General features: G+C 40.7%; 1 protein-coding gene across 1 annotated transcript in view; it reads right to left on the bottom strand.

The window, feature by feature from the left end:
- The window catches only part of CROT (carnitine O-octanoyltransferase), a 46,076-nt gene that overhangs the window by 28,597 nt on the left and 6,308 nt on the right, over window positions 1-11,171 (bottom strand). The window contains exons 3-5 of the mRNA XM_019508360.1: window positions 2,556-2,680; window positions 1,093-1,274; window positions 877-1,001 (exon numbers count right to left, since the gene is read on the bottom strand). Coding sequence (XP_019363905.1) covers window positions 877-1,001; window positions 1,093-1,274; window positions 2,556-2,680 — 432 coding nt within the window. The remainder of the gene's footprint in view (window positions 1-876; window positions 1,002-1,092; window positions 1,275-2,555; window positions 2,681-11,171) is intronic.

Below are 11,171 nucleotides of genomic sequence, written 5' to 3'. Positions count from 1 at the left end.
GCCGGTGGGGCGCGGGGGGGGGGGTCCCCAGTGTGCTCCCCAGAGGACCCAGAAGCAGACAGGAAGTGCTTCTGGTCCACTTCTGGGTCTGCTGCCGAGCATGTTGGGGAGCTTCCCACACTCCTGTGGGATGCTCCATTTGCCCCAGCATCTCAGCATTAATGAGCCGCCTGCTACCTTGGGGTATGTAAAAAAAAATTTAAAGCTGTGTATGTGGCCAAACCATCAAATCTTTCTGAATCTCTCTGAATCGACTTGGAGAGTTTTGATTTGATTTGGAGAGATTAAAGGGTCTCTTGATTTGATTCGGATTTGGAGATTTGGCCACCGAATCGGGCCAAATTTCCTCTGAATCGAATCAGCGACTGAAGCTTTGTACAGCCCTAGTATGTATGAATATAGGACAATATAATGTGCTGTTACATGCACAATACCAAAAATATTTATTTAAAACTTAACATGACATTTAGGAAATAGATAGGGGTCTGTCTCTCTTCAAAATGAGTGTGCTTTTGGCTCCTGGTACACGTTATATATGTACCAAAGGAGCACACTGTATCAAAGGAGCATGAGTTCTTAGGCCTGCAGCCCCTATGGTTAATTATAATGGTCTCCCTGTTTGCAAGTTAACAGCCTGTATCTGACCCAATTATGAGAATAAGCACTAGATTAAAAGAGACTTAATCTCAGTAGTGATTTTATAAAGGGCACAGACTACCCGTATATAAATTGTGCAGAGTAGCTCTTCAAAAAACTTTTCAGCTGCAATGGGGTTTTTTTTAAAGTGTTTGTTTCATGGTTTATATGGCCACACATTGGCCCTGTAACATAAATTCATTTTTCTGTGCTATTCTAGAAAAATGGTATTTTACTTACCAGTCTTGAAATAATTGCAAAATGAATCTCTAGTAATTCCTGGAATCTTGCAAGAACAGAACAGCATTCGGAATTGATTCATATCTAGAGGTGAATTTCTAGATTTATGTGCAGCCAATTTTTCCCTACAATAAAGAGAATATGCCTAAGAATAAGTTCTGAAAGTACATCATAAAGATATTTAGAACAATTACATTTTTGTAAAGAAAGTCTTACGTTCTTAATAGGTCCCAGAACTGCAAAGTATACCATAAATTCATGGATGCTCTTTCAATTTGCGTCCCTTCTTTGGGTGTCCAGTAGTGTTCAAGGTAAGGGCCTGGCCCTCCAAAATTATAATATAGTTGTGTTGGTAGGCGAGGCTCAAGATAAGCCACATTCAGCCACCAGTCCTCCAGCTGAAAAGGAGTAGTGATGAGCATCATAATATGCTTTAGGCATAGCTCTGTACTAATCACTGGATATGCACAAGTGATTCATTGTTCTACTACTTTGAAAAGGTACTTCTTTAACTGTGAAGGTCAAGCTAGCAGTCCACAAGTCATTGCTGATATTAGTGAGGTATCTAGCTCTCTTTATTTCCATCAGCTAAACAACATTAACAGCTGTTACAATAAAATATTTTCTTAATATTTTGTTTCTGTATAGTTAATTGTTGTAGTTGCCATAAAGATGTTTACTGAGTAGTGAGTGGGAGCAGAGGTGGTTTGTGTGCTTATAAATGGAAGGGAAATGATCCATAATACAATTTGTTGAGATGTACTCTATCCTCCATAAATATTTTTTAGAAATTCCTGTTCTAAAATTATCTAAATAAAGTCATGTTGGGATTGATGAAGCTCTACAAATTTCAAAGACGGTTTGACATTTACTTATCATCTTTTTCTCTCTCTCTCTTTTGCAAGACCACTTCAGAGCACTGCTAATATGTATTTTACTGTTTTCATGCAGAGGAAAAGATTAGACTTTAAGTTCTTTGGGAATCAGATCTTCGGTAAGATTTTCAAAAGTTCCTAAATGACTTGTAAATCTAAGTTCCACTTCTGAAAGTGAATTAAACAGTTAAGAACCTCAGAATCACTAAGAGTAATAAAAGGCATTTAAGTGCCCATGAACTCACTTGTGTGCTTTTGAAAAATTTCCTCTGTGTTATTTCTCTTTTTCAGTGCTGAGCACAGTTGCTATTTGCAATGATCTCACAATACATGTAAGATTTTTTTTAGATTGCAATACCTTATGACAAAATATCAGATATCATAAATAACCAAACTAGATTTTATACTTCTCCTAATTTGCTGTAACTTTATTTACCTAATGGCAGTTTTGTTATATCTAGTATCAATATATAAAGTAAATAATAAAACATTTAGTCTTGAACAAACCATTAATAAAATCAGGTTCAACAAAATACTCTTTATTTTAATGTGATGCTCCTCTTTCAGTGTGTTTGGCTATTTTGAAAACACTAGCTCTGGATTTCATATGCTAAGTGCAGGCCCAGTCTTAAAATCCTATGTATGTAAGTAAACTTATTTACATGAGAAGGCCCAACATGTCACAAAATCAGACTTTGCTTGTTTTAGGGAATGATGATGTTTCATTCTTGAGATAACTGGATGCATCACGATGTATAAGACTCAGATAAAAAACACACCTATAAATTATAATTCAAAACATACCCAGTTCCTCCTTAGTTTAGCCCTTTCCAGTAATTTTTGCTGCAAGTCTTTTCCAATTCCATGTTCAAACTTTTTAACAATGTCCTTTGTTCTTTCATATTCTTCTTGATTAAGAAATGGCTTTACTGTAAAAAGAAAATTTTTTTGAAGATAAATATAAATATGTATATAAATATATACATGCCCACGCACAGATTTGTATCTCAGCTTCCAGAATTGCTTGGAAGAGTTGCAGATTTTTTAAAACTTAAGTTAAATAAAACCATCACTGCTATCAGAGGGGATGAAAGCATATACCAAAAATAGGTAGCATCTAACAGGCTAAAAGACTAAAACTGAGTTTACCTTAGCTGGCATTGATTTCTATGACTCTTTCCAGCTCCCACAGAACAATTTAGCTAATTATGGCTAGCTTATTTGTAGGCACAAAGCAAACCTAATACACTGGCATAAGTGCACACAGCTGAATACAACACATCTATTATGTCTACTGCATCCAACATAAGCTACTTCCCTTACTTTCAAGACCCTTCATAGCATATCACCATTCTGTATCATTTCTTACACTATCCCAGTATCAGCTCGACATCTAAAACCAGAATCCAGATATCTTCAGTTGTTTGCTTTCTCCCATGCAGTCTTCATGCTTGGGAAAAACTCCCTATAAACATCCACGAAGTTATCTCAGCAAACTTCAAAACTCCATTTAAAATTCTTCTTTACCCTGATACCTATAAAATCTTGACAATGGTTAGGTTGTTCGCATATCGATAAGCCTACTGTGCTGACTGACACTGTGTCACTGTTGTCGTATTTCCACTGTCTTCCTCTTTGGGGCAGCAACTGTCTCTCTTTTCAATATGCTTGTACAGGACTTAGCATAATGGAGTCCTGTTCCATGACTAGATGTCCATGAATAAATACAAACAATAAAAATCACACTGTCTGAGGAACTTATAGCAGGCTTGTGTTGACAATCAGAAGAAAATTGCCCGAAGTCCTCAGTTGTAAAGATGAATTAACCCTTGTAGCTTATTTTAACTACAGTTTAAGCTATCGGAAGCCCTAAATTAAAGTCCTGCCAATTTCAAAGCTGCTATTAGATGCAGCACAACCTGAATGAAAACCTTGATGAAGCAGATGCTGCTGACAGCAAGCTGTTCCTGCACAATTTAGCAGGTGCAATACCTGGCATTGTCTGCGTAATTTAAATGGCTGCCTGTCTTAAATGGGCAAGCAGCCATTTAAAAGACTTAAATGCCTTTTGTAATGATAATGTATAATTGTGGGGATTTAAGGTAGTCTCTGGGGTTAGGAAAGTTTAAATCAATGCTGATTTAATCAACATCATGGGTTTGAAAGGAACTCAGATGTGAAACTGCAGAAATGCTGGCAATAATATGTAACCTGTCATTTCAAATGCTCTATGTGACAGAGGACTTGAAGGTTGCTAATATAACACCTAACTTCAAAAAGGGCTCTAGAAGTGACTCTGGGAGCTACTGGCCATGCTTTAGTACTTCCAACCTGAAGTACTAAAACACGGCACTGTAGCAACGGCACCATATGGTGACATGCAGACACACCCATTGAGTCGGCATAATCTTCCTGAAAGGAAATCCACTTCACTAATCTGCAAGAGTTAGACTTACTCTATGTCACACAGTCAGCTGTGCCTTTGGAAAAGTATTTTCCACTATATTCTGCCTTCCAAAAATAAGGTGTGTTTTATTTGGGCCATGATGTGTGCTAGAAATACTTTCCTTTTTTTTTACTTCAGTCTTCTCTAATAAAGTCAGCTACTAGAGAACAAGCACAATTGGCAGCAAAGACAGAGGAGAGGATAAGCAACCTATAGTAGTAAAACAACAGGTTAGAGATTACCTAGAGAAACTGGATGTGTTTAAGTTGGTAGCGCTGGATGAGATGCACTCTAGAGTACTGAAGGAATTGGCTGAGGTCATTTCAGAACTGTTGGTTATCATCTTGAAGAACTAGTGGAGGTCAGGTGAGGTCCCAAGTGACTGGAAGAAGGCAAATGGCTAGCAAGGAGCCTCACAGTCCAGAACTGGCCCACATGAGCCAAATGAGTTTGACGCCACTGTTCTAAGGCATCTACTACTTGCCACTTGCAATAAACAGGATACTGGGCTAGATGGACCACTGGTCTGACCCACTATGGCACCTCATGTTCTTATTAGTCCTCAGCTACTAACTACTCCTGTAGATACACAGACTTCACAGAACATAATCAGGAATCATCTATCACTGCTGAAGTCAGTACAGTATTAAGCCCAGAAAGAAGTCATAATGCTATAAGGAGCCTACCACACAAGACAAGGGACTCAGAAAAGTAAATTATTTTTTTCAAGTTTTTGGGGAAAAGGTATATGTTTGGACATCACCCGTACTGTTTTGATCTACATTATCCACTGTAATCAACCCATAATGTTTCTTTTATAAAATACTCCTATGCCATATGAAAAGAATGCTTTTGATGCTATACAATGTGTCATACTATTGTTATCTGCAATCTCATATGTTAAAGACTGCTTCTGACCATATTTTTTAAACTGTCACTTCTACCATTTCATTTTTGGGACTAAAGCCTCAAGCAAAAGAAAAAAAAATATTTCCTTATGGTGAATTTCTATGAAGCCCTTACCAGTATAAATATAGTAGTTAGTAAGCCTAACACCTGGAAGTTTAACATTTCTTTTTTTTCTCAAAATGTTTCCATGTTTTACTTTACCACAGCAGAAACTGGGATCTTTCTTCTAAGATACATAACACAAAATATTGAGGGCTGAGTCTTTGCCCTTAATATTTTCTATGTTACAATCTCTTCTGCTATTTTGAAAGAGAAAGAAGGATGTACTACTTTGTTGTTCCTACTGTACAAAAAGGGCACAGAGAGAATAAACAATATGTCCAAAACGTCACAGAAAAACTATTGCAGAGACAGGTATTGAATCCCAAGTGACATTTTTTAAAATATGGAACCATTTTTACTTTCATAAGGGATGTAAAGGGCCACACAAAGCCCTGAAAACTTTCAGTGTGAATAGAAAGTCTTTTCTATGATCCCAATGATCTCCTACACCTTTGAATATCTTGGACATGGTTTGTGTTTTTTGAATATCTTTCCCAATTCATATGTCTGTTCAGAAAGATATGCCTAAAGAAAATACATCATATTTACTTGATTCCAAGACAAGGTTATTTTCCCCATTCACCATGGGGAAAATAAATCCTAATCACAGAAGAGAGTATTAGGCAAAAATGCAATACCTTCAGTCAGAAGAGGGGGCAAAAATCCATTCAGCAAAGCACATAGCGGTGTAGAACCTGGTGCAGAGGCATGGAGTTGTGTGGAGACACAAAGCAGAGTGCCACAGAGTAGTGTGGGACCTGATGTGAAGGCACAGAGTGGTGCAGGCATGGAGCAGTGGCACAGAGCAGCATGGGACCCAGCGATGAGGCATAAGTAGCATGGAGAACAGAACAGAAGCACAGAGCAACACAGGGACATGGAGCAGCACAGGACCCAATGCAGAGGCACAAAGCAGTTCAGAGGCACAGAGGCATGGAGTGGCACAGAACAACAGCATAGACTGGCATGGAGAAGCATAATATAGGACCTAGTGCAGAGACATGGAATAGTGTGGAGGCACAGAGCAGTGGAGGCATGAAGCAGCGTGATGGTTGGGAAAGGGCAAACATAGTACCCATATTTAAGAAAGGGAAAAAGGAGGATCCAGGGAACTACAAACCGTCAGCCTCACCTCAGCCCCAGAAAAGTCACTAAGCCGATCCTCAAGGAATACACTTCTAAACACTTGGAGGAGAAGGAGGTAATTGGGAACAGTCAGCATGGATTCACCAAGGGCAAGTCATGCCTGACCAACCTGACTGCCTTCTATGACAAGATGACTGGCTCTGTGGATGTGGGGAAAGCAGTTGATACAATATACCTTAACTTTAGCAAGGCTTTTGACACTGTCCCCCACAGCATTCTTGAAAGCCAGCTGAAGAAGTACAGGTTGGCTGAATGGACTATAAGGTGGCCAGAAAGGTGGCTGGATTGTCAGACTTAGTAGGTAGCAATCAATGGCTCCATGTCTACCCGGCAGCCAGTATCAAGTAAAATGCCTCAGGGGGTCAGTCCTGGGGCTAGTTTTGTTCAATATTTTCATTAATAATCTGGAAGATGGAATGGATTATACCCTCAGCAAGTTTGCAGATGCTACCAAGCTGGGGAGAGAAGTAGATATGCTGGAGGGTGGGGCTAGGATTCAGAGTGACCTAGACAAATTGGAGGATTGGGCCAAACAAAATCTCACGAGGTTCAACAAGGACAAGTGCAAAGTCCTGCACTTATTACGGAGCAATACCACGCACAAATAGAGGGTGGGGGCTGACTAACTAAGCAGCATCTCAGCAGAAAAGGACCTGGGAGTTACAATGGACAATAAGCTGAACATAAGTCAGCAGCATGCCCTTGTTGCCAAGGGTAATGGCATACTGGGCTGCACTGGCAGAAGTGTTGCCAGCAGATTGAGGGAAGTGATTATTCCCCTCTATTCAGCACTGGTGAGGCCACATATGGAGTACTGTGTCCAGTTTTGGGCCCCCCACTACAAAAAGGATGTGGACAGGTTAGAGAGTCCAACACGGGCAACAAAAATGGTGAGGAGAGTTGGGGGAAGTGACTTATGCAGAGAGGCTGAGGGAACTGGGTTTATTTAGTCTAGAGGAGACCAAGAGAGGATTTAATAGTAGCCTTCAACTACTTAAAGCGGGGTACGAAAGAAGATGGAGCTAGTCTGTTCTCAGTGGTGGCAGGTGACAGACCAAGGAGCAACGGTCTCAAGTTGCAGGAAGGGAAATTTAGGTTAGATATTAGGAAGAATTTTCTCACTAGGAGGGTAGTAAAACAATGGAAGAGGTTCCCCAGAGAGGTTGTGGACTCTCCATCTTTGGAGGTTTTGAAGACCTCACTAGACAAAGCCTTGTTTGGGATGATCTAGTTGGGAATGGTCCTGCTTTGAGCAGGGGGGTGGATTAGATCACTGTTTCTCAACCAGTGGGTCACGACCCAAAAGTGGGTCACAGCAATATATAAAAGGGTCACGAACAAACTTTAAAAGTTAAAAACTTTAACTTTAAATTAACACACTTAAAAAATGGATTCTCCTTTAAAGTAGAAAAATGTGTAAAACTATAGCTTTTCCCTTGGACGCTGGCAGTGCAAGGGGCTGCCTGGGGCCTCCTGTGGCCCCCCCTCCAGCCCCACATACTGGTGGGCAGCAGGTAGGGAGTGAAGGGCATTGGGTCAGAACTGGCCACTGATGTTTACAAATGGGTTCTGGTACAACAAAGGTTAAGAACCTCTGGACTAGATGACCTCTTGAGGTCCCTTCCAACCCTAATTTTCTATGATTCTCTGGTAGCTGCTGCTGCCTGTCTTGGATCAGTACTTGAATCTAAGACAAGGCTTTATTTCCCCCCCTGCCCCGCCATGGTGACTGGGGGGGAAACCTCATCTTGGATTTGAGTAAATACAGTAATTATAATGATAAAATTTATCATCTATAATTTTCTGTGTATAGATCTAATTATTGGGGAGTTTTCTTAGATTTGAAATCATCTTGGATTCAGGTAAATATGGTAATTGTAGTAGACTTTTAAAAATACTAAGCCTCCCTGCAATACTTCAATGATTCTTACATACTATATGGGGAACGGAGAATGTGTGCATGTTTGTATATTAATTTCCATTCCAATTTTTATTTGGTCTCCAACTTCTTTTATCCTTTCAAATTTGCTGTCTGTATACACCAAAGCTGATTCTGTTCTTACATCTTGGTTTTTGTATTTCTGTTTTGGATGCTTCTCACAAAAGAGATGTAAGCCACATGTACTGCATGCATAATACTTCTTTATCTGGATTGTAATGTAATGTTTTCCAAACACATAAGCATGTTATTTATTCTTTTTGACTAGGGAAGAAGTTAGTCCTAATCTATAACTAGAGAACAGAAAACTGGTTAACGACACTGTATATAATGTAGTATGTCAGGATTCCTGGAATTCAAACCCAAGTCTTCCATGCTTATAGACAGAGGTCTGCCCTACAGCATCACCCAGTAGCTAGCCAAATGCCAGCTCCAGCCCCATCTGGCTTTCCTATGAGGTTTTCAACAGGGAACCAGGTGACCTGGGAAATAAATGGTAGCCATAAGCCCTTCATGGGAGGGCTCTAAAACCCTCTCACTTCCTCTAGATCTTGGTTCCAGTAACAGTGGGCACCTACATAGACGACCAATGTCTGCTCTGGTGCATTCTAACTAGAACACGTTGAAACAGACTCAATTAATAGAGTCTACTGGAATGTGCTAATTAGCACACTGCTGAAGCCATGTAGTTGCTATGAGGGTATTTGGTACAACGAAACAAATATAACATATTTTGGGAAGTTATGTGTAGATTCATGAATTCTGATGGGTTCACTGTGAGGGGTGTGGACTGCAGTAGCAGTGGAGATGCACTGACAGGTTAAGCATTTCTTGCAAAGGCAAAGCTGTCCCCCACTTGATGTCTGCATTTAGCAGCATAAGTATGGCCTGTTTAAGTTAACCAATTCCCTGACTGGGAACTGGCTCACAATTTTGTGAAGTACAGTGGCTCTGGTACCGGGGGCAGGAATAAGCAACCTGTTTGCCATGCTTCACAATGGGATACAGGGTGGGTTGGGGTGGGGTGGAATTGGGGGGAAGTGCTTAAACCCATATTTGAGGGGTCCCAGTGGTGACTTGTGGCTAGAGGCATTTTCACTCTTCTGCTTTCCTTCTCTGCTAAACATGAGTTCAGTGCACTTCAACAGCTTGCAAATGATCAAAGTCTGTGGTGTGTTTGTGTGACTTGGGGGAGAGGGGCAGTGGGTGCATACTTTTTTGGTTCCCAAAGGCTGGGGGGCAAGATAAGGGCCCACTGTCAAGTAGGGGAGAACACAGCTGGTTGTCAGAGTGATAGTTTTTATTGTACAAGCAGTGCAAAACAGATAATTTATTTTAAAAGTACAGCAAAAGAAAGAAGGAAAAAAAAGGGGGTGGGGAGGGAGACAGCAGAGTTCTGGCTACATACCAGAGTAGCTAGTTGCAGCAATGTGTGTGGAAGGGTGAAGAATGCCACAAGGCTGGATGCCTGGAGGACTGACTAGACCCTGCCACAGAACACATGGCATTTGCATGCAAAACTGAACCAGTTAAAACTACCATATTTTCTCATATAGAACACACAACTTTTCCCCCTAAACCAACTAAGGAGGGAACTGGGATGCACATTATTTGCAAGAAGTATGAATCCCCATTGGTTTGGAAATATATCAGCGTGGGGAGCAGCAGCAACAACAACTGCCACAGGTCTGGGAGCCACAGGAATTAATGCTGCTACTGCCATGCTTCTGAACTAGTGGGGAGCCAGATAACATGGCCCCGCACACCTGCTGCCATCAAGCTCAGTTCCCTAGCTCATGTTTCTCAGTTACTTACCTGTACTGCAAAGTAGTAACTTCATTTTCTTCAAGCTTTCTTTTAAAAACAGGGTGTTTATTATATTCTGGGGCATGTTATAAGCAGAAAAATATAGTAATGCTTGATTTTTGCCACCTTTCTCTCAGCTATACTTCTGAACTATTCCAGGGGGATTTAAAGTGGCTTAACAGACTAGCAGAATGTCTGTTTGCTTTGACTTTAAAGCTACACTTTAATGGTTCTAAGTACTATAAGTATCCATACCCTCCACTACTAGAAAAGCAAGAGGTGTAATGCATGGTTTTAATCTAGAAGGGTATCTTCTCTCCAAACATCTAACCATATGAGTTATCTGAAATACACTTGGTAGTTGGCATGTCTCTTATAGCATCTGCACTTAGTGGTATCTGATTTAATAGGTCATTAATATAATAACAGATATATGATTAAAAAGCATCTCTGCATCCATGGTCCCAGTGGCCGCAGTCTTTTTCTTGCCCAGGACCCCAAAAAGTCTCAACTCCACCTGCATTAGTTTGACCTGACTCACCCAAAGTCTCTGTACATAGGGTGCTTAAGCGGGACTTTTTTGGGTTTTTTAATCTAATAAATCCAGATAAGAGTGCCAAAAAGGCCTGTTGAAGCACATGATCTATACAGATGCTGAAGAGAAGGGTTGAACCAACATGCTGCCTGTTCTGATAAAGTGCTGCTTTTGATTTTTTTTTCCCCACGTCTGTCAGCAGCCGTGGTGACACGTGGTTTACTGGCAGAAAGCCATCTCCCATATTTACTTTTTTGGCTAACTTCAGAAGTTCTTTGTATAGCCCAAGACTATAGACATACAGAATTCATTTTAGTTTTCCATGTATAGAATCTAATTATTGGAGGTTTGCTTTAAATTTGTCCACCCACCTGACAGCAAGGGGGAGCAACAGCAAGGGGGAAGCAGCAAAGGGGGCAAGAAGCCTGAGCCCCACACCTTGAACACCCACTACTTGTCCCCCCCCACCGCTGCCTGCCCCCACCATGCCTGGTGCCCCTAGCACTTGTCCCTACCATGATGCCTGGGCCCTACTGC

The sequence above is a fragment of the Gavialis gangeticus genome, unplaced genomic scaffold (assembly GCF_001723915.1).
Source record: "Gavialis gangeticus isolate Ggan-Ray unplaced genomic scaffold, GavGan_comp1, whole genome shotgun sequence".
Lineage (NCBI taxonomy): Eukaryota > Metazoa > Chordata > Crocodylia > Gavialidae > Gavialis > Gavialis gangeticus.
The sequence above is the reverse complement of the archived record's forward strand: the minus strand, read 5'-3'. Positions and strand labels throughout refer to the sequence as shown.